The 20543-nt window shown below is 37.2% G+C and overlaps 1 protein-coding gene across 5 annotated transcripts in view; it reads left to right on the top strand.

Annotated features, from left to right (window-relative positions):
• Positions 1-20543, top strand: part of DOP1A (DOP1 leucine zipper like protein A) — a 114027-nt gene that overhangs the window by 55744 nt on the left and 37740 nt on the right. For all 5 annotated transcript variants that reach the window (XR_009506226.1, XR_009506225.1, XR_009506228.1 and 2 more), the window contains 5 exons: positions 259-373; positions 1087-1320; positions 13898-14519; positions 15850-16124; positions 17227-17379. Coding sequence is in view for 1 of the 5 variants with exons in the window: in XM_059941727.1 (XP_059797710.1) it covers positions 259-373; positions 1087-1320; positions 13898-14519; positions 15850-16124; positions 17227-17379 (1399 nt within the window). In the remaining 4 variants the exon portion in view is untranslated. The remainder of the gene's footprint in view (positions 1-258; positions 374-1086; positions 1321-13897; positions 14520-15849; positions 16125-17226; positions 17380-20543) is intronic.

Genomic DNA, 20543 nt, shown 5'->3' with positions numbered 1-20543 from the left:
AAATAGAGAGAACCATCCAGAACACTTGGAAGTTCAGGATGGGTATCATAGGGAGAGGTTCAGTCTAGGAATCTTGCTTTGGGAATTTTCCATGTAGAGATACAGTAGTGTCCTAGGGGAAAGGGAACATACTTCATCACAAGAAGTTAACCGTGTGCATCCCAATGTTGACATGACTCATTTAAAAAACAATGATGTCATCACATGTATTCACATCACTTGATAGGATACTTGATAAAGTGAATTTTGTCCTTTTAGGAGGACACTGCATGCCAGACTTCAGATTGGGCCTGGAGATATTAACGACTCATCTGAGTTACAGCTGACCAATTTCTGCTTACTGGTGGATTTTTTGTTGGATATAGTTTCTTTGGTAAGATCACCTTGGTGAAAAAATATTGAGGAAATGTAATAACATAGTTCAAATATTTCATTTTGGAAATAGACCTCATCTTCAAATAAATATCATTTTTAAAATTAAATTGATTTTCCCCCTTTTGGGATAGCATTTTAAATAAAATTTTTGAAGTGTTTTGTCCTCTGACATACATTATATATAATACATATACAATTCTTATATAATACATGGAATATACTTCATAATTGCATGTTATTGAAGTCTTACATGTTTAGTATATAATAGTCTAATGCTGCATTTGTATTCATTAATGATTCTATTAAATGAAGACTGTTGGAAATCTTTTCCCCTTTTCTCTCCTCAATTCTTTGCTTTCTCATGTTGAAGCCCACTAGAAGTATGAGGGTGCTGTGTCAGGTATGACATTCAGCCTGTTTTGTTTCTAACTGATTGTATTCACTTTTGTTATGTTATAATTTCAGTAATGTAACAGATAAAACTGGGGTTCTTTTATAGTACATGCTTCGAAGTACTTAAATTGAGAATTTGGGAATAGAAATTTTACGTCATTAATAATAAATGACCATACAATGTTAATTAAGAGCATGGTACATATAAAATGAGTAAAATTATTTCTTTTTCTTATATATTAATAAATTAAAAATTAAATAACATAACTTTGGAGTTATACACTGTATAAACTTTTGTCACTTGGCTTTTATTTTCAGGAGACTTATATTGAAATCCAGACAGAACACTTACCCCAGTTGCTGCTCAGGATGATATCTGCCCTGACAAGCCACCTCCAGACATTGCACTTGACTGAACTCACAGATTCTCTCAGGCTCTGCTCAAAGATCCTTAGCAAGGTTCAACCTCCTCTGTTATCTGCCAGCACTGGAGGTGTGTTGCAGTTTCCAAGTGGGCAGAACAACTCAGTCAAGGAGTGGGAAGACAAAAAGGTAACGTTTTGCTATTATTTTTGGTACTAGACCAATTATATTTCTTCAAGGCAGAACAGTTTCTAACTAAAATCACTTAACACATACTCATTTAAATATTCGTCAGTCTTTCCTAGTTCCCAGTGTTGTGGCAGTAGACCGTCTTGTAGGCTTTTTTTTTGGCTCTAGTGCAATTTAACTGTCTATATCCACACTTTCCAAAAGAAATACAACACAAGCAACATATATAATTTAAAATTTTCTGGTAGCTACAGTAAAAAAAATAAATAAATAAATAAAACAGGTGAAAATAATTTTAATTGTATTTTTACTTGGCCCATTAGAGCTAATAATATATTACCGTTTCAACATGTAATCAATATAAAACTGATGTAACATAAAAAATACTAGTCAGATATTTTACATTCTTTTTTGTACTGTCTTCAAAATTCCACTGTGTATTTTATGCTTTCAGCACATTCAAATACTAAATTTTTATTAGAAGTACTTAATCTATACTTAATTTCGTAAAATTTACATTTGAAAAATTAAATTCACATGGCTAGGTTGTTCGAAACATGCTTAAAAGTTTTCTCGGAACTAAATTAAGGATCACTTTTAAAATTTTAATTAAAATTAATTGCATTAAAAAATTTAGTTTCTTTGTCAGATCAGCCACATTTCAAGAGCTCAATAGCCACATGTTGCTAGTAACTATCCTATTAAACAGCAGGTTTATAATCCAAACTTTATTGGTCCTTTTCATATATATACACTAAATTTTTGACATGTTCTTCTTGAAATCCAGAATCTTTTTGCTCTCCTCAGTCTTCCAGATTCTTAATGCTTACTTTATGATGTTGAACAGAATTGTAACACAGTTGACCCTTGAGCAACACAGGTCTGAACTGAGTGGGTCCACTTATATGTGGATTTTTTTTTCAATAAATATATTGGAAAATTGTTTGGAGATTTGTGACAATTTGAAAAAACTCTCAGACAAACCGCATAGCCTAGAAAAATCACAAAAATTAAGAAAAAGTTAGGTATGTCATGAATGCATAAAATATACATAGATATACATATAACATACAAAATATGTTTTAATATATTATTTATGTTATCAGTAAGGCTTCCAGACAACAGTAAGCTTTTAGAAGTTAAGTTTTGGTGGTATCAAAAGTTACATGTGCATTTTTGACTGTATAGGGGTTCGGTACCTCTAACCCCTGCATTGCTCAGGGTCAACTATAATTTTAATGTCTGGCACTAGTAACATATTTAAACACCTATGAAATGGGTGTGGAAAAATCAGCAATTTAAAAGCTTTCAGGTTTATAATATTACATGTACTTTTTAGTAAATAGTAATGAAAACATTCACGGAATCACGTAATTCCGTTGAATTTAGGCACAGGGGCACTATGTCAAAAAAAAGATTTAAAAATTTCTAGCATATAAGGTCGTTACCTAAATCCTGTGGTTGTGTAGTTGCCCTTACTTTTTTTTCAGTTGCTTTTTAATTTTGTCAGCCAGGCAAAATACATTATCAGGATGATCTCATACAGCTTTGTCCATCAAGTCTTAACCCTAGAACTTTTTTCTTGGACCTTCTAAATATATTGCTTTTCATGTATGAAATGAACATTACCCTCAAACAATTTAAATATATTCCAGGATTATCCCGCATAAACTAAAACTAGTCTGTCTTATTTTCCTTCCTACCTGCTTATTATTTATATGTGAGAGATATTGATTCTGTTGTTGGACAGTTCATTTTGTTGTGCTGTTTTTCCTTAATTTATGCCTCTAGGATCTTCTTAGGAATAAATCTAAAATAGATATTAGCTGTTATTGGTTTGGTTTTTATTTGAATGAGATTATTGAAAGCAGGGCAGGGACCTCAGCAGTCTCTCAATAGCATATTCAAATATGTGAATATTCACTATGTAGAAAACATCTGGAGGCACTTTATTGGTGGTTACAGGTAAAGTAAATGGGAACACCCATTCATATTAAATGAAAGACAATTAAATAATATACTTTTTTAATATAATGGTTGATTAACCTTAGATATGCTTCCCCCCCTCCTACCCTTTGGTCTTCCTGCCTGTTCCCAGGGTTTCTACGTTCTTTTCTATTTTTTTGCTGAAGCACAATGGTATTATCTTCACTGAGATGTCTAATATTGATCATATTTGAAAGCTGAGAGTATTTTCAGTGTTCCTTTTTTTGAAATTGTAATTGAAGGAATGATTCTTTTGAAAATTATAAATCTAATTTTTTCTCCATGCACTTAGTACATTTTTGTAAAATCAGTGTATTGGATCTCTATACCCAAATGTAATTCCTTTCTATTTTCAGAAAGATATTTTACTATAAAATAATCTGAACTATAGTTATGTAATATAGACCATACAACTAAGTGCTATAAATGTATGCAGGTGTAACTGAATTTATAGCACGAATTCTATTAATGTAATATCATCCATTGTTTTATAATCCTTATATGAGAAAGATTAATACAGAAATAATAATAAGCTAATGACAATTTTACTATTTAAATAAGACTTATTTTTTTAAAATGTATTAATTTCAAAGGAGAAAAATTGACAAGTTCAGTTCTGTTGCCTCTAAACTTTGGCATTGTAATGTGAAAAGTTCTCATGCTGTTATAGAGACAGTGATCTTCTGTGGTGAAAGGAGGATGAAGTTTAGAATCATCTAATCTGAGCTCTTCTACCTACTAAGTTTATTTGCTATGACCTTGGGCGAGTTTTGTTTTGAACTTCCCTGAGCCTCAGTTTTCTTACCTTTGAAATGGAGAAAACAACCTCTCTTTGTTCAGCACCCACTCTATGTATCCAGCGGTGAACTAGGCACACCTAGGTGAACTCTGCCCTTCCTGACCCTTTCTTTCTGCTTGGGAGACATATATTAAACAAATAATTGCATATTTAATTATAGTTGTGATAAATGTATGAAGGAAAGAATGGAGTGGTAGGAATGTGGGAAAGGGGTGATCAGACCTAGATTGGGGGCCACGAAAGGCTTTCTTGAGGACGGATTGTTTGAGTGAAGCTCTAGAGGAATCCGGGCGGGTGAGGTAGGAAGAAGAGAGCCCTTGACAGAGGAAGGAGCATTTGCACAGACTCTTAGGCAAAAAGGAGCGCTGTGCAGACAGGGAGGGGAGGTGCTGCTGTTGAGGTAGGCAGGGGCCGAGTCTTACGGAGCCTTTTCGCTCTACTAAGGCTTTTATTCTTGATCTTCAGAGCGATGGGAAGACACCGAAGGGAAAAAAGCAAGTGACATAATCAGATTCGTGTATTTGAAAAATTAGTCCGAGGGAGGGGATATGGGGATATAAGTATACGTATAGCTGATTCACTTTGTTATACAGCAGAAACTAACACAACAATGTAAAGCAATTATACTCCAATAAAGATGTTTAAAAAAAAAAAAAGAAAAGAAAAATTACTCTGGCTGCAGTGTGGAGTATGGATCTGAGAAACAGAAATGGGTGTGGGGAGACCTGCAGTAGTGCAGATGAGAGATGGTGGTAACATGTACTTACAAGATGGGGGAGTAAAGACAGAAATGGATGGATTAGCCACGTATTGAGGAGGAAAAATCAATAAGCTGCAGTAATGGATTGGTAGGGTAATGAGTGATCACTAACATTTATTGAAGGTTTACTAAGTGGCAGGTTCTACACTGTCTTACTTAATCCTCATTGCAACTGTAAAATGTGGGAATTTGCCATCTCAATTATGTAGATTAGGAGGTTTGGAGAGGTTCAGTAACTTGCCATGGTTCGGAGAGGTTCAATGACTTGCCAAGTGGGAAAGTGGCAGACTCTTAGCTGACTCATGGCCAGCACCCTTGACCACTGTACTGGAATGGATGTAAGGAAAGTGTGTAGGAGAGGTGGAGAACGTACTAAGAATCGCCCCTAGATTTCTGCCTTCCTGTGTTGATGAATGGTGGTGTCATTCACTGAGGCAGAGAACACCAGGTGAGGCCCAGCTTTGTAGCATCAGAGCATTTAGTGTGTATATCTTCATTGATCTTCCATAAGATCACTTTTTAGTGATCTTATTCAACTTCAGATTATGCTCTGGCACAATCACCCAAGGAGTTTGTGATATATATAGCTTTTGTTTACTTAAACTAAGCCAGAAAATATGCTTGATGATTGTACTCATCCTATCTTTATAGAGAGGGAACAGTTAATCATTATTATTAATAATGATGAAGTTATTCTACTTCAGTAGCTGGTTCATTTTTTGTTTATACTGTAACTGTCTCTTCTCCTCTAGATTATAAACAGTTCCTTTGGTTCCAAATGTCTAATGTGGGAAATAATGTCGGTTCAGTAACTGCTTGTTGAAAAAGAATGTAAGCTTAATAGCAAACACTTAAATAGTACTTTACATATTTCAGACAGAAATTTCACTTCATATGGTCCCAAATAGAAGACTTATTAGATTTTATTTCTAGTTTTTGTTTTTGTTTTTGTTTTAACATCTTTATTGGATTATCATTACTTTACAATGGTGTGTTAGTTTCTGCTGTAAAGCAGAGTGAATCAGCTATACATATACATGTATCCACATTTCTCCTCGCTCTTGCGTCTCCCTCCCACCGTCCCTATCCCACCCCCCTAGGTGGACACAAAGCACGGAGCTGATCCCCCTGTGCCTTGCGGCTGCTTCCCACTAGCTATCTGTTTTACATTTGGTAGTGTATATATGTCAGTGCCACTCTCTCACTTCGTCCCAGCTTACCCTTCCCCCTCCCCGTGTCCTCAAGTCCATTCTCTACATCTGCGTCTATATTCCTGTCCTGCCCCTAGGTTCTTCAGAACCAGTTTTTTTTTTTTTTTTAGATTCCATATATATGTGTTAGCATACGGTATTTGTTTTTCTCTTTCTGACTTACTTCACTCTGTATGACAGACTATAGGTCCATCCACCTCACTACAAATAACTCAATTTCGTTTCTTCTTATGGTTGCATAATAGTCCATTGTATATATGTGCCACATCTTCTTTAACTGTTCATCTGTCAGTGGACACTTAGGTTGCTTCCATGTCCTGGCTATTGTAAATAGTGCTGCAATGAACATTGTGGTACATGACTCTTTTTGAATTATGATTTTCTCAGGGTATATGCCCAGTAATGGGACTGCTGGGTCATATGGTAGTTCTATTTTTAGTTTTTTAAGGAACCTCCGTACTGTTCTCCATAGTGGCTGTATCAATTTACATTCCCACCAACAGTGCAAGAGGGTTCCCTTTTCTCCACACCCTCTCCAGCATGTATTGTTTGTACATTTTTTGATGATGGCCATTCTGAGTGGTGTTGAGGTGATACCTCATTGTGGTTTTGATTTGCATTTCTCTAATGATTAGTGATGTTGAGCATCCTTTCATGTGTTTGTTGGCAATCTGTGTATCTTCTTTGGAGAAATGTCTCTTTAGGTCTTCTGCCCATTTTTGGATTGGGTTGTTTGTTTTTTTGATATTGAGCTGCATGAGCTGCTTGTATATTTTGGAGATTAATCCTTTGTCCGTTGATTCGTTTGCAAATATTTTCTCCCATTCTGAGGGTTGTCTTTTCGTCTTGTTTATGGTTTCCTTTGCTGTGCAAAAGCTTTTAAATTTCATTAGGTCCCATTTGTTTATTTTTGTTTTTATTTCCATTCCTCTAGGAGGTGGGTCAAAAAGGATCTTGCTGTGATTTATGTCATAGAGTGTTCTGCCTATGTTTTCCTCTAAGACTTTTATAGTGTCTGGCCTTACATTTAGGTCTTTAATCCATTTTGAGTTTATTTTTGTGTATGGTGTTAGGGAGTGTTCTAATTTCATTCTTTTACATGTAGCTGTCCAGTTTTCCCAGCACCACTTATTGAAGAGGCTGTCTTTTCTCCATTGTATATTCTTGCCTCCTTTATCAAAGATAAGGTGACCATATGTGCGCGGGTTTATCTCTGTGCTTTCTATCCTGTTCCATTGATCTATATTTCTGTTTTTGTGCCAGTAGTATATTGTCTTGATTACTGTAGCTTCATAGTATAGTCTGAAGTCCAGGAGCCTGATTCCTCCAGCTCTGTTTTTCTTTCTCAAGATTGCTTTGGCTATTCAGGGTCTTTTGTGTTTCCATACAAATTGTGAAATTTTTTGTTCTAGTTCTGTGAAAAATGCCATTGGTAGTTTGATAGGGATTGCATTGAATCTGTAGATTGCTTTGGGTAGTATAGTCATTTTCACAATGTTGATTCTTCTAATCCAAGACCATGGTATATCTCTCCATCTGTTTGTATCTTTAATTTCTTTCATCAGTGTCTTATAGTTTTCTGCTTATGAGTCTTTTGTCTCCTTAGGTAGGTTTGTTCCTAGGTATTTTATTCTTTTTGTTGCAATGGTAAATGGGAGTGTTTCCATAATTTCTCTTTCAGATTTTTCATCATTAGTGTATAGGAATGCAAGAGATTTCTGTGCATTAATTTTGTATCCTGCTACCTTACCAGATTCATTGATTAGCTCTAGTAGTTTTCTGGTAGCATCTTTAGGATTCTCTATGTATACTATCATGTCATCTGCAAATTGTGATGGTTTTACTTCTTCTTTTCTGATTTGGATTCCTTTTATTTCCTTTTCGGCTCTGATTGCTGTGGCTAAAACTTCCAAAACTACGTTGAATAACAGTGGTGAGAGTGGGCAACCTTGTCTTGCTCCTAATCTTAGTGGAAATGGTTTCAGTTTTTCACCATTGAGAACAGTGTTGGCTGTGGGTTTGTCATATATGGCCTTTATTATGTTGAGGAAAGTTCCCTCTATGCCTGTTTTCTGGAGGGTTTTTATCATAAATTGGTGTTGAATTTTGTCAAAAGCTTTTTCTACATCTATTGAGATTATCATACGGTTTTTATCCTTCATTTTGTTAATATGGTGTATCACGTTGATTGATTTGCGTATATTGAAGAATCCTTGCATTCCTGGGATAAACCCCACTTGATCATGGTGTATGATCCTTTTATTATGCTGTTGCATTCTGTTTGCTAGTATTTTGTTGGATTTTTGCATCTGTGTTCATCAGTGATACTGGCCTGTAGTTTTCTTTCTTTGTGACATCTTTGTCTGGTTTTGGTATCAGGGTGATGGTGGCCTCGTAGAATGAGTTTGGGGGTGTTCCGCTCTCTGCTATATTTTGGAAGAGTTTGAGAAGGATAGGTGTTAGCTCTTCTGTAAATGTTTGATAGAATTCACCTGTGAAGCCATCTGGTCCTGGGCTTTTGTTTGCTGGAAGATTTTTAATAACAGTCTCAATTTCAGTACTTGTGACTGGTCTGTTTATATTTTTTATTTCTTCCTGGTTCAGTCTCGGAAGGTTGTGCTTTTCTAAGAATTTGTCCATTTCTTCCAGGTTGTCCATTTCTTCCAGGTTGTCCATTTTATTGGCATATAGTTGCTTGGGGTAATCTCTCATGATCCTTTGTATTTCTGCAGTGTCAGTTGTTACTTCTTTACTTCTCCTTTTTCATTTCTAATTCTGTTGATTTGAGTCTTCTCCCTTTTTTTCTTGATGAGTCTGGCTAATGGTTTATCAGTTTTGTTTATCTTCTCAAAGAACCAACTTTTAGTTTTATTGATCTTTGCTATAGTTTCCATCATTTCTTTTTCATTTATTTCTGATCTGATCTTTATGATTTCTTTCCTTCTACTAACTTTGGGGGTTTTTTGTTCTTCTTTCTCTGATTGCTTTAGGTGTAAGGTTAGGTTGTTTATTTGAGATGTTTCTTGTTTCTTAAGGTAGGATTGTATTGCTATAAACTTCCCTCTTAGAACTGCTTTTGCTGCATCCCTTAGGTTTGGGGTCATAGTGTTTTCATTGTCATTTGTTTCTAGGTATTTTTTGATTTCCTCTTTGATTTCTTCAGTGATCTCTTGGTTATTTAGTAGCATATTGTTTAGCCTCCATGTGTTTGTATTTTTTACAGATTTTTTCTGTAATTTATATGTAGTCTCATAGTGTTGTGGTCAGAAAAGATACTTGATACGATTTCAACTTTCTTAAATTTACCAAGGCTTGATTCGTGACCCAAGATATCATCTATCCTGGAGAATGTTCCATGAGCACTTGAGAAGAAATTGTATTCTGTTGTTTTTGAATGGAATGTCCTATAAATATCAATTAAGTCCATCTTGTTTAATGCATCATTTAAAGCTTGTGTTTCCTTATTTATTTTCCTTTTGGATGATCTGTCCATTGGTGAAAGTGGGGTGTTGAAGTCCCCTACTATGACTGTGTTACTGTCAATTTCCCCTTTTATGGCTGTTAGCATTTGCCTTATGTATTGAGGTGCTCCTATGTTGGGTGCATAAATATTTACAATTGTTATATCTTCTTCTAGGATTGATCCCTGGATCATTATGTAGTGTCCTTCTTTATCTTTTGTAATAGTCTTTATTTTAAAGTCTATTTTGTCTGATATGAGAATTGCTACTCCAGCTTTCTTTTGATTTCCATTTGCATGGAATATCTTTTTCCATCCCCTCACTTTCAGTCTGTATGTGTCCCTAGGTCTGAAGTGGGTCTCTTGTAGACAGCATATATACGGGTCTTGTTTTTGTATCGATTCAGCCAGTCTATGTCTTTTAGTTGGAGCATTTAATCCATTTACATTTAAGGTAATTTTCGATATGTATGTTCCTATTACCATTTTCTCAATTGTTTTGGGTTTGTTATTGTAGGTCTTTTCCTTCTCTTGTGTTTCCTGCCTAGAGAGGTTCCTTTAACATTTGTTGTGAAGCTTGTTTGCTGGTGCTGAATTCTCTTAGCTTTTGCTTGTCTGTAAAGGTTTTAATTTCTCCATCGAATCTGAATGAGATCCTTGCTGGGTAGAGTAATCTTGGTTGTAGGTTTTTCCCTTCCATCACTTTAAATATGTCATGTCCCTCCCTTCTGGCTTGCAGAGTTTCTGCTGAAAGATCAGCTGTTAACCTTATGGGGATTCCCTTCTGTGTTATTTGTTGCTTTTCCCTTGCTGCTTTTAATATTTTTTCTTTGTATTTAATTTTTGATAGTTTGATTAATATTTGTCTTGGTGTGTTTCTCCTTGGATTTATCCTGTATGGGACTCTCTGCGCTTCCTGGACTTGGTTGACTATTTCCTTTCCCATATTAGGCAAGTTTTCAACTATAATCTCTTCAAATATTTTCTCAGTCCCTTTCTTTTTCTCTTCTTCTTCAGGGACCCCTATAATTCGAATGTTGGTGTGTTTAATGTTGTGCCAGGGGTCTCTGAGACTGTCCTCAATTCTTTTCATTCTCTTTTCTTTATTCTGCTCTGCGGTAGTTATTTCCACTCTTTTATCTGCCAGGTCACTTATCCGTCCTTCTGCCCCAGTTATTCTGCTATTGATTCCTTCTAGAGAATTTTTCATTTCATTGATTGTGTTGTTCATCATTGTTTGTTTGCTCTTTAGTTCTTCTAGATCCTTGTTAAACGCTTCTTGTATTTTCTCCATTCTGTTTCCAAGATTTTGGATCATCTTTACTATCATTACTGTGAATTCTTTTTCAGGTAGACTGCCTATTTCCTCTTCATTTGTTTGGTCTGGTGGGTTTTTACCTTGCTCCTTCATCTGCTGTTTATTTCTCTGTCTTCTTATTTTGCTTCACTTACTGTGTTTGGGGTCTCCTTTTCGCAGGCTGCAGGTTCATAGTTCCCGTTTTTCTTGGTATCTACCCCCAGTGGGTAGGGTTGGTTCTGTGGGTTGTGTAGACTTCCTGGTGGAGGGGACTGGTGCCTGTGTTCTGGTGGATGAGGCTGGATCTTGTCTTTCTGGTGGGCAGGACCGCGTCCAGTGGTGTGTTTTGGGGTGTCTGTGACCTTATTATGATTTTAGGCAGCCTCTCTGCTAATGGGTGGGGTTGGGTTCCTGTCTTGCTAGTTGTTTGGCATGGGGTGTCCAGCACTGGAGCTTGCTGGTCATTGTGTGGAGCTGGGTCTTAGCGTTAAGATGGTGATCTCTGGGAGAGCTTTCGCTGTTTAATATTATGTGAGGCCCGGAGGTCTCTGGTGGACCAACGTTCTGAACTCAGCTCTCCCACCTCAGAGGCTCAGGCCTGACACTCGGCCGGAGCGCTAAGACCCTGTCAGCCACTCGGCTCAGAAGAAAAGGGAGAAAGAAAAGAAAGAAAGAAAGAAAAAAATAATAAAATAAAATAAAGTTATTAAAATAAAAAAAATTTTTTTAATAAAAATATAAAAAAGTAATTTAAAAAAAGGAAAACAGAAGAAGAGAGCAACCAAACCAAAAAACAAATCCACCAATGATAACAAGCGCTAAGAACTATACTAAAAAAAAAAAAAAATACGGACAGACAGAACCCTAGGACAAATGGTAAAAGCAAATCTGTACAGACAAAATCACATAAAGAAGCATACACATACACACTAACAAAAAGAGAAAAAAGATATATATATATATATTTTAAAAAAAGGGGCTTCCCTGGTGGCGCAGTGGTTGAGAATCTGCCTGCCAATGCAGGGGACACGGGTTCAAGCCCTGGTCTGGGAAGATCCCACATTTCGCGGAGCAGCTAGGCCCATGAGCCACATCTACTGAGCCTGCGCGTCTGGAGCCGGTGCTCCCAACAAGAGCAGCTGCGATAGTGAGAGGCCCGCACACCACGATGAAGAGTGGCCCCCGCTTGCCGCAACTAGAGAAAGCCCTCGCATAGAAACGAAGACCCAACACTGCCAAAAATAAATAAATAAATTAATTAATTTTTTTAAAAAAAGGAAAAGAGCAACTAAATCAATAAATCTACCAATGATAATAAGCTCTAAACACTAAAATAAAATAAACATAAAACTAGAAACAAATTAGATGCAGAAAGCAAACCCCAAGTCTACATTTGCTCCCAAAGTCCACTGCCTCAATTTGGGATGATTCGTTGTCTGAATAGACATCAGGTATTCCAGAGATGCAGGTACATCAGGTTGATTGTGGAGGTTTAATCCACTGCTTCTGAGCCTGCCTGGAGAGATTTCCCTTTCTCTTCTTTGTTCGCACAGCTCCCGGGATTCAGCTTTGGATTTGACCCCGCCTCTGCGTGTAGGTCGCCTGAGGGCGTCTGTTCTTCGCTCAGACATGACGGGGTTAAAGGAGCAGCTGCTTTGGGGGCTCTGGCTCACTCAGGCCGGGGGGAGGGAGGGGTATGGATGCGGGGCGAGCCTGCGGCGACAGAGGCCGGCATGACATTGCACCAGGCTGAGGCACGCCGTGCGTTCTCCAGGGGAAGTTGTCCCTGGATCACGGGACCCTGGCAGTGGTGCTCTGCACAGGCTCCCGGGAGGAGAGGTGTGGATAGTGACTTGTGCTGCACACAGGCTTCTCGGTGGCTGCAGTAGCAGCCTTAGCGTCTCATGCCTGTCTCTGGTGTCCGCGCTAATAGCCGCGGCTCCTGCCAGTCTCTGGAGGTCGTTTAGGTGGTGCTCTGAATTCCCTCTCCTCGCGCACCCGAAACAATGGTCTCTTGCCTCTTAGGCAGTTCCAGACCTTTTCCCGGAGTCCCTCCTGGCTAGCTGTGGCGCACTAGCCCTGTTCAGGCTGTGTTCAGGCAGCCAACCCCGGTCCTCTCCCTGGGGTCTGACCTCCGAAGCCCGAGCCTCAGCTCCCAGCCCCCACCCACCCCGGCGGGTGAGCAGACAAGCCTCTCGGGCTGGTGATTGCTGGTCAGCACCGATCCTCTGTGCGGGAATCTCTCCGCTTTGCCCTCCGCACCCCTGTTGCTGTGCTCTCCTCCATGGCGCCGAAGCTTCCCCCCCGCCCAGCCCCCGTCTCCGCCAGTGAAGGGGCTTCCTAGTGTGTGGAAACCTTTCCTCCTTCACAGCTCCCTCCCCAAGGTGCAGGTCCCCTCCCTGTTCTTTTGTCTCTGTTTTTTTCTTTTTTCTTTTGCCCTACCCAAGTACGTGGGGATTTTCTTGCCTCTTGGGAAGTCTGAGGTCTTCTGCCAGTGTTCAGTAGGTGTTCTGTAGGAGTTGTTCCACATGTAGATGTATTTCTGATGTATTTGTGGCGAGGAAGGTGATCTCCATGTCTTCTCTGCCGTTTTGAAGGACCCCCTATTTCTAGTTTTTAAAATGTCATTTTTTTTAACCTTACATGTCTCATTCCATGCATTGTTTAGACATTAGGAAAGTGATTTCATGAAGTAGATTGAATAAATTATTAGTAGTTTGAAAACAAGGATATAGATCCTAGAGAGTTTTACATATACGTATTTTGTCGTCAAGAACTTAAGCTTAAGTTATGCATATAGCAAATAATAAATATTTATTGAATAGCTTTATATTAATATATTAATTAGAACCGTATCAGTATTTCCTATTAGCATAGATATGTGAATCAATTGTAGAAACTCTTAAGAGTCAACCAAATATATAGATTAAGTTGTGAAATGTGAATTAGGTTGTGAATAAGTCAAATCTAAAGCTGACTTCTTTCAAAGTATGACTTTTTAATTTTAATTTCTAATATAATACATGTAGTTACTCAGCCTTCTCTTCTTTTTACACTCTACCAGGTATCATCAGTTTCTCTTGAAAATCCTACTGAAGTGTTTGAAGATGGAGAAAATCCACCAAGTAGTCGCTCCTCAGAGAGTGGATTCACTGAGTTCATACAGTATCAAGCAGACCGAACTGATGACATCGACAGAGAACTGAGTGAGGGACCGGAGGCAGCTGCCATCCCAGTTGGTAGCACATCCTCCGAAACAGAAACGGCCTCCACTGTGGGATCTGAAGAAACTATCGTCCAGCCCCCTTCCATAGTCACTCAGGGGACAGCACCCCAAAGTGGGAAGACAGCCCAAAAAACTGCAATGCAGTGCTGCTTGGAGTGTGTCCAACAGTTTCTCACCAGACTTATCAACCTCTACATCATTCAGAGTAACTCTCTCTCTCAGGCTTTGGCTACAGAGCATCGAGGGGATCTTAGTCGAGAGCTAGGAGAGACTTCAGACTGGGACAGGGATTCCCACAGTGATGTAAAAGAGAGGAACATAAGTAAACAAAAAACTTCAAAAGAATACCTTTCTGCCTTCCTTGCTGCCTGTCAGCTCTTCCTGGAGTGCTCAAGCTTCCCAGTTTACATTGCTGAGGGGAACCATACCTCAGAGTTACATTCTGAAAAATCAGAGACTGGTAAGGTCATCTCTGTTTTATTTATTTAAAAATATTTTTTATGGCATGCTTTCCCCTCCCCCTTTATTTTAAGGAACACTCAGATATTAAAACTGGGATTTTTTTTTTAGTCTCTTAATTTTTAAAACTTTTATTTTATTTATTTATTTTTTTTCACACACACACACACACTGTATTTTATTTTTACAAGAGATAAGTAGACTGACACCAAGCATTGTACATGGATGACCACAACAAAAGCAACAATGATTGCAATTACCAAACATGAAACACACTCATACTATGTCATAATATTGACATTCAGTCCAGTAATCCTCCACTGTAACAGCTCCTTTGCTTTGCAGTGAAAATTGATTTGTATATCCTTTGCCTCTGAGTCCTTGTGGGATTTTTTTTTTATTTTATTAATTCAAACAGAAAGTCACAAAAATTATACTCATCCTCATCAGTTCACTCAGTCCCATGTAATTAATATTGTTTTTTCATCTTGATCTTTTGTTAGCACTTTTATGAGTTCATCAGTTTTTCATTAGAGTTCTGAAAATGCTTATTCATTCAGTTCAGCAGTACAGTCAGTTACCAGAAACCTGTACTTGTCAGAGTCTTTTCCATGAATTTCTTGAAGATGAAACCCTTTTATAGGAACATATTTGCAAAAGCATCAGAGTACACCCAGAACTGTCTGTAAATGACAAAAGACTTAAAAATGACCACGGTTAAAGATTTGATGAAAGTTCATAATAATGCAGTTAACAAGAAAATTAGTTATTTCTGAGATACACATTTTAAAGTAATAACTAGGATTATGACTTATAACATTATACCAGAACATATAATAAAACTTTTATTTTAATTTGTAGATTTTTTTTCAATGAAATACTGTCATTATGGGGAGATTGATATGTTGGAAAATTTCCTGATTTCCTTTATTATAACTAGCATCATATGTGTTTACCTTCATTTAAATTTTTATTTATATATATATACACACAAACACACACACACACACACACATACATACATAGTGCACACACATAGTGCAGTGAGTACTACATAATGTTAATTGATTAATAAACTTTTTTTAGGACAGAAAATAGATTGTATGACTTGGCATAAGAAAAATACATACTAAAAAAATTTTATGAAATTCCTGTTGCTGCTTTATTTTCTTGAAGCTCTAGTCTAAGTGAGAAACCATGGTTCTGTTCACCGAGCAAGGCCTAAAGTTACTTGGTAGAAGTGCTTTGTGTTTTGAAATTAACTTGGAAGATAGAGCGTGCGTGAAAGGTTCCGTGTGATGGACTGTGCTGGCTTCCGGCTTTTGTTTCAGACTGGGAGCACGTGCAGCCTCCCCTGTGGCTCCAGACGCTGATGAAGGCTTGCAGCCAAGCAAGTGACTGCAGTGTGCAGAGCATTGCGATCTCACTAGTGATGGATCTGGTAGGATTGACTCAGTCGGTGGCCATGGTCGCTGGGGAAAACATCAACAGTGTGGAGCCTGCACAACCCTTAAGTCCAAACCAGGGAAGAGTCGCTGTGGTTATTAGACCTCCGCTCACTCCGGGCAATCTGAGATACATAGCTGAGAAGACTGAATTTTTCAAGGTGAGCTCTAAGAAATACATTCGTGACTAAGATGATACTTGAGCTAATTTGCGTAGCAGAGATTTTAAAGAAGATAACCAGGCTGAATTAAACAGCTCTTAATATCATACCATATAGGAAAAGACACCACACTTGATCAGTGCTGCTTGGCCAGTCTTCTCCCCAGTTTTGAGGAGAAAAAAGATAAGGATGAGGGGAGTTAAATTAGGGTAAAGAGAAAAGTTCATTTATACAGTAAAATGTATTTCCAGATAAAGTGGTTGTGACACTTTTGCTTTTCGTAGAGTGCAACCTCAGCTCTCCAAAACACCCAGAAAAAGTTTTCTGACTCTGAATTGTCTGATGATCATTTGTGATGCATGATGTCATTCAAAAAAAAAATGCAGTCTTTGATCTCTGTCACAACAGTACATATGATATCCTCTACATAGAAAGAACATCAAGTGTATTTGACTTAAGCAGGTAGATTATTTATATATAAAATTTTTTTTTTAATTTTAATGTAATTTCAAGTTACTGTGCCCCTCCAGATAGTTCCTCCTGCTAGGTTAGAGCTGGGTTCTACAATGTTGTGGTGAACCCTGATGATTGTTGCATTTTTATTAATGCTGTCATAGATCATCAAGTGCTGCGTTAACACGTGTAGCACTGAAATACATACAACCTATTTTGTACGTTTTAAGTAGTTTGCATATTTGGACTATGAATTATATTTCACTTTGCAGCATATAACTGTAAACATTAAATCGCCTTCAATGTGGGATTTATATCCCCTTAAAGATAACATATTCTAGCATCACTTCACTAAGCATCTCTAAAATAGTGAAATGGGGTCTTATCTGGACCCTGTAAAAAGTGATTACATATCTGCTGTTTAAGATAAATATAATTAAAGGACTATTATAAGAGGTTCTAAAAGCCTGGACCAGAAAGTAAGCAGATGGAAATCTGCACTTTTAAATCTCATTCCAGTGGCATAATGAGTATTAAGACCTTCCAGGTCTGCCAGTCAGAGGCTTGTTTGTACCTAATAGGAAATGTCTGTTAAATAAGTTTCCATTTGCAATTTTGTAACTGTGACTTTTACATCTTTTTTTTATAGCATGTAGCTTTAACATTGTGGAACCAGATGGGAGATGGGACACCTCAGCACCACCAGAAGAGTGTGGAACTGTTTTATCAATTACATAACTTGGTTCCTTCTTCTAGCATCTGTGAGGATGTTATAAGTCAGCAGTTAACCCACAAAGATAAGGTAAATTCTTCTCTTCTTATCCTGTGCCCACCCTACCTCCTGCTCGCATTATACTAAAAGGTAAATTAAGGAAACTCTAGGAAAATTATTTCATCTAGTATCTGAATAAGAGATAATATGAATTCATTCAGTGATCATCAAATCTTTAAAATACATGTGTTCTATTCTTTTTAGAGGAAAGTTCTTTACATAAGCGTCAGTAATATGAAAAATCAAGGAACCCAAAATCAAATGCTGGGTTTATTTCTTGGTTCAGGATACCACCTGTAGGGAGTGATGATTAAAGTTGTTGGTGGTCCAAGTTCTTGGGTCGTTTAAAGATGTATTCGGTGGCCTCAGTTATGAAACTGGTGGATACATTAACTAATATATGTGAAATGACATTTATAAGCTATAGAGTGTTAGTATGTGAGATTATATTATTTGCCTTATAATAAATTTCCAAAATAAGGATTTTGTATCCTGATGTATATGAAGTGTGATACATACGTCAGTTAGAGTAAAGATGGCTGAGTCATGACTGGGCCTGAGAAGAAGCTAGAACGATCATTCTGATTGACCTGTTCAGGGTAACTTAATGAAGTTTGTGGTCTTCCTGTATCTGCTCTCTAATATTAATTTTAAGAAGATTTTACTGAACAGCTTTTAGAAGTGGATTGCCCTCATTTTGAGAAGTTCTCAATGCTAGTGAGTTTGAATGGGTTATGTTCAAAAAGGCATTGTGTAGAGTAAATGCAGCATTTGGCAGGGGGACCTGGCAAATGAAGGAGTAAATGAGAGGACTGAAAAGTTTATTCCAAGAAAACTGTTAAAATTCTAATTTTACTTCAACACATTCTTTCAGAATTGCTCAGAAAATTTTAAATAGAGCCTTGTATTTCAGTGTAGTAATTTGCTTTACATTAAATATAAATCTAGGACAAATTATATACCTGTTTACTTGTATAACATTTCATTTTAAAGAAATACTAAGCGCTGAATAAAGATATTATATATCCATGAAAAAAAACTATCTGTTATTACTTACTTTTTTTTACATGTTTATATCGGTTGATGTACAAACACAGGCTTCATTGAAAAAACATTTATTAGGCCCACAGAAAAAGCAGGAACTCCTCTAACCTATCACAAACAGTTTAGACAGTCGCAATCCCGATTTCAGCGGTCTTTTACTTGAAGGATTCCACAAATGCTGGAGGAAGACTATAAAATTTTTGGTAATATTACAATTTCTTTTTCTCTGTTTTTTTTTAAAATTTTATTTATTTTTTTTATACAACAGGTTCTTATGAGTTATCTATTTTATACACATCAGTGTATACATGTCAATCCCAATCTCCCAATTCATCCCACCATCACCACCACCCCCCGCCACTTTCCCCCTTGGTGTCCATACGTTTGTTCTCTACATCTGTGTCTCTCTTTCTGCCCTGCAAACTGGTTCATCTGTACCATTTTTCTAGATTCCACATATATGCGTTAATATACGATATTTGTTTTTCTCTTTCTGACTGACTTCACTCTGTATGACAGTCTCTAGGTCCATCCACATCTCTACAAATGACCCAATTTCATTCTTTTTCATGGCTGAGTAATATTCCATTGTATATATGTACCACATCTTCTTTATCCATTCGTCTGTCGATGGGCATTTAGGTTGCTTCCATGACCTGGCTATTGTAAATAGTGCTGCAGTGAACACTGGGGTGCATGTGTCTTTTTGAATTATGGTTTTCTCAGGGTATATGCCCAGTAGTGTGATTGCTGGGTCATATGGTAATTCTATTTTTAGTTTTTTAAGGAACCTCCATACTGTTCTCCATAGTAGCTGTATCAGTTTACATTCCCATCAACAGTGCAAGAGGGTTCCCTTTTCTCCACACCCTCTCCAGCATTTGTTGTTTGTAGATTTTCTGATGATGCCCATTCTAACTGGTGTGAGGTGATACCTCATTGTAGTTTTGATTTGCATTTCTCTAATAATTAGTGATGTTGAGCAGCTTTTCACGTATCTCTTGGCAGTCTGTATGTCTTCTTTGGAGAGATGTCCATTTAGGTCTTCTGCCCATTTTTGGATGGGGTTGTTTGTTTTTTTGATATTGAGCTGCATGAGCTGTTTATATATTTTGGAGATTAATCCTTTGTCCATTGGTTCGTTTGAAAATATTTTTTCCCATTCTGAGGGTTGTCTTTTCATCTTGTTTATAGTTTCCTTTGCTGTGCAAAATCTTTTAAGTTTCATTAGGTCCCATTTGTTTTTTTTTTTTTATTTCCATTACTCTAGGAGGTGGGTCTAAAAAGATCTTGCTGTGAATTATGTCATAGAGGGTTCTTCCTGTGTTTTCCTCTAAGAGTTTTAAAGTGTCTGGCCTTACATTTAGGTCTTTAATCCATTTTGAGTTTATTTTTGTGTATGGTGTTAGGGAGTGTTCTAATTTCATTCTTTTACATGTAGCTGTCCAGTTTTCCCAGCACCACTTATTGAAGAGACTGTCTTTTCTCCATTGTATATCCTTGCCTCCTTTGGCATGGATTAGTTGACCATAGGTGCATGGGTTTATCTCTGGGCTTTCTATCCTGTTCCATTGATCTATATTTCTGTTTTTGTGCCAGTACCATATTGTCTTGATGACTGTAGCTTTGTAGTGTAGTCTGAAGTCAGGGAGTCTGATTCCTCCAGCTCCATTTTTTTTCCCTCAAGATTGCTTTGGCTATTTGGGGTCTTTTGTGTCTCCATGCAAATTTTAAGATTTTTTGTTCTAGTTCTGTAAAAAATGCCGTTGGTAATTTGGTAAGGATTACATTGAATCTGTAGATTGCTTTGGGTAGTATAGTCATTTTCACAATATTGATTCTTTCAATCCAAGAACAATTTCTACATGATTTCCATTAACACATTTTCATTATCTAATACCAAATACTGGTCTTTCTCAATAATTTATTTTTACATTATTCTATCCATTGTTATCTTAACAGTTAATCTTTTCCAAATAATCCCAAAAGTGATGTAATATTTTTCTTGTAGAAATAATTTTTTTAGGTCCTTAAAATTTTTAATCTAATAAACCAGCTTTGTAAGTGATGATAAATTCATTTGGGATTAACATGTAATTTCTGGGAGCAAAAGCAAAGTATGTAGTGCCGTAAAATTAGTTTTGACTACT

The sequence above is a fragment of the Balaenoptera ricei genome, chromosome 12 (assembly GCF_028023285.1).
Source record: "Balaenoptera ricei isolate mBalRic1 chromosome 12, mBalRic1.hap2, whole genome shotgun sequence".
Classification (NCBI taxonomy): domain Eukaryota; kingdom Metazoa; phylum Chordata; class Mammalia; order Artiodactyla; family Balaenopteridae; genus Balaenoptera; species Balaenoptera ricei.
Note: the sequence above shows the minus strand (reverse complement) of the source record. Positions and strands in the feature narration are given on the sequence as shown.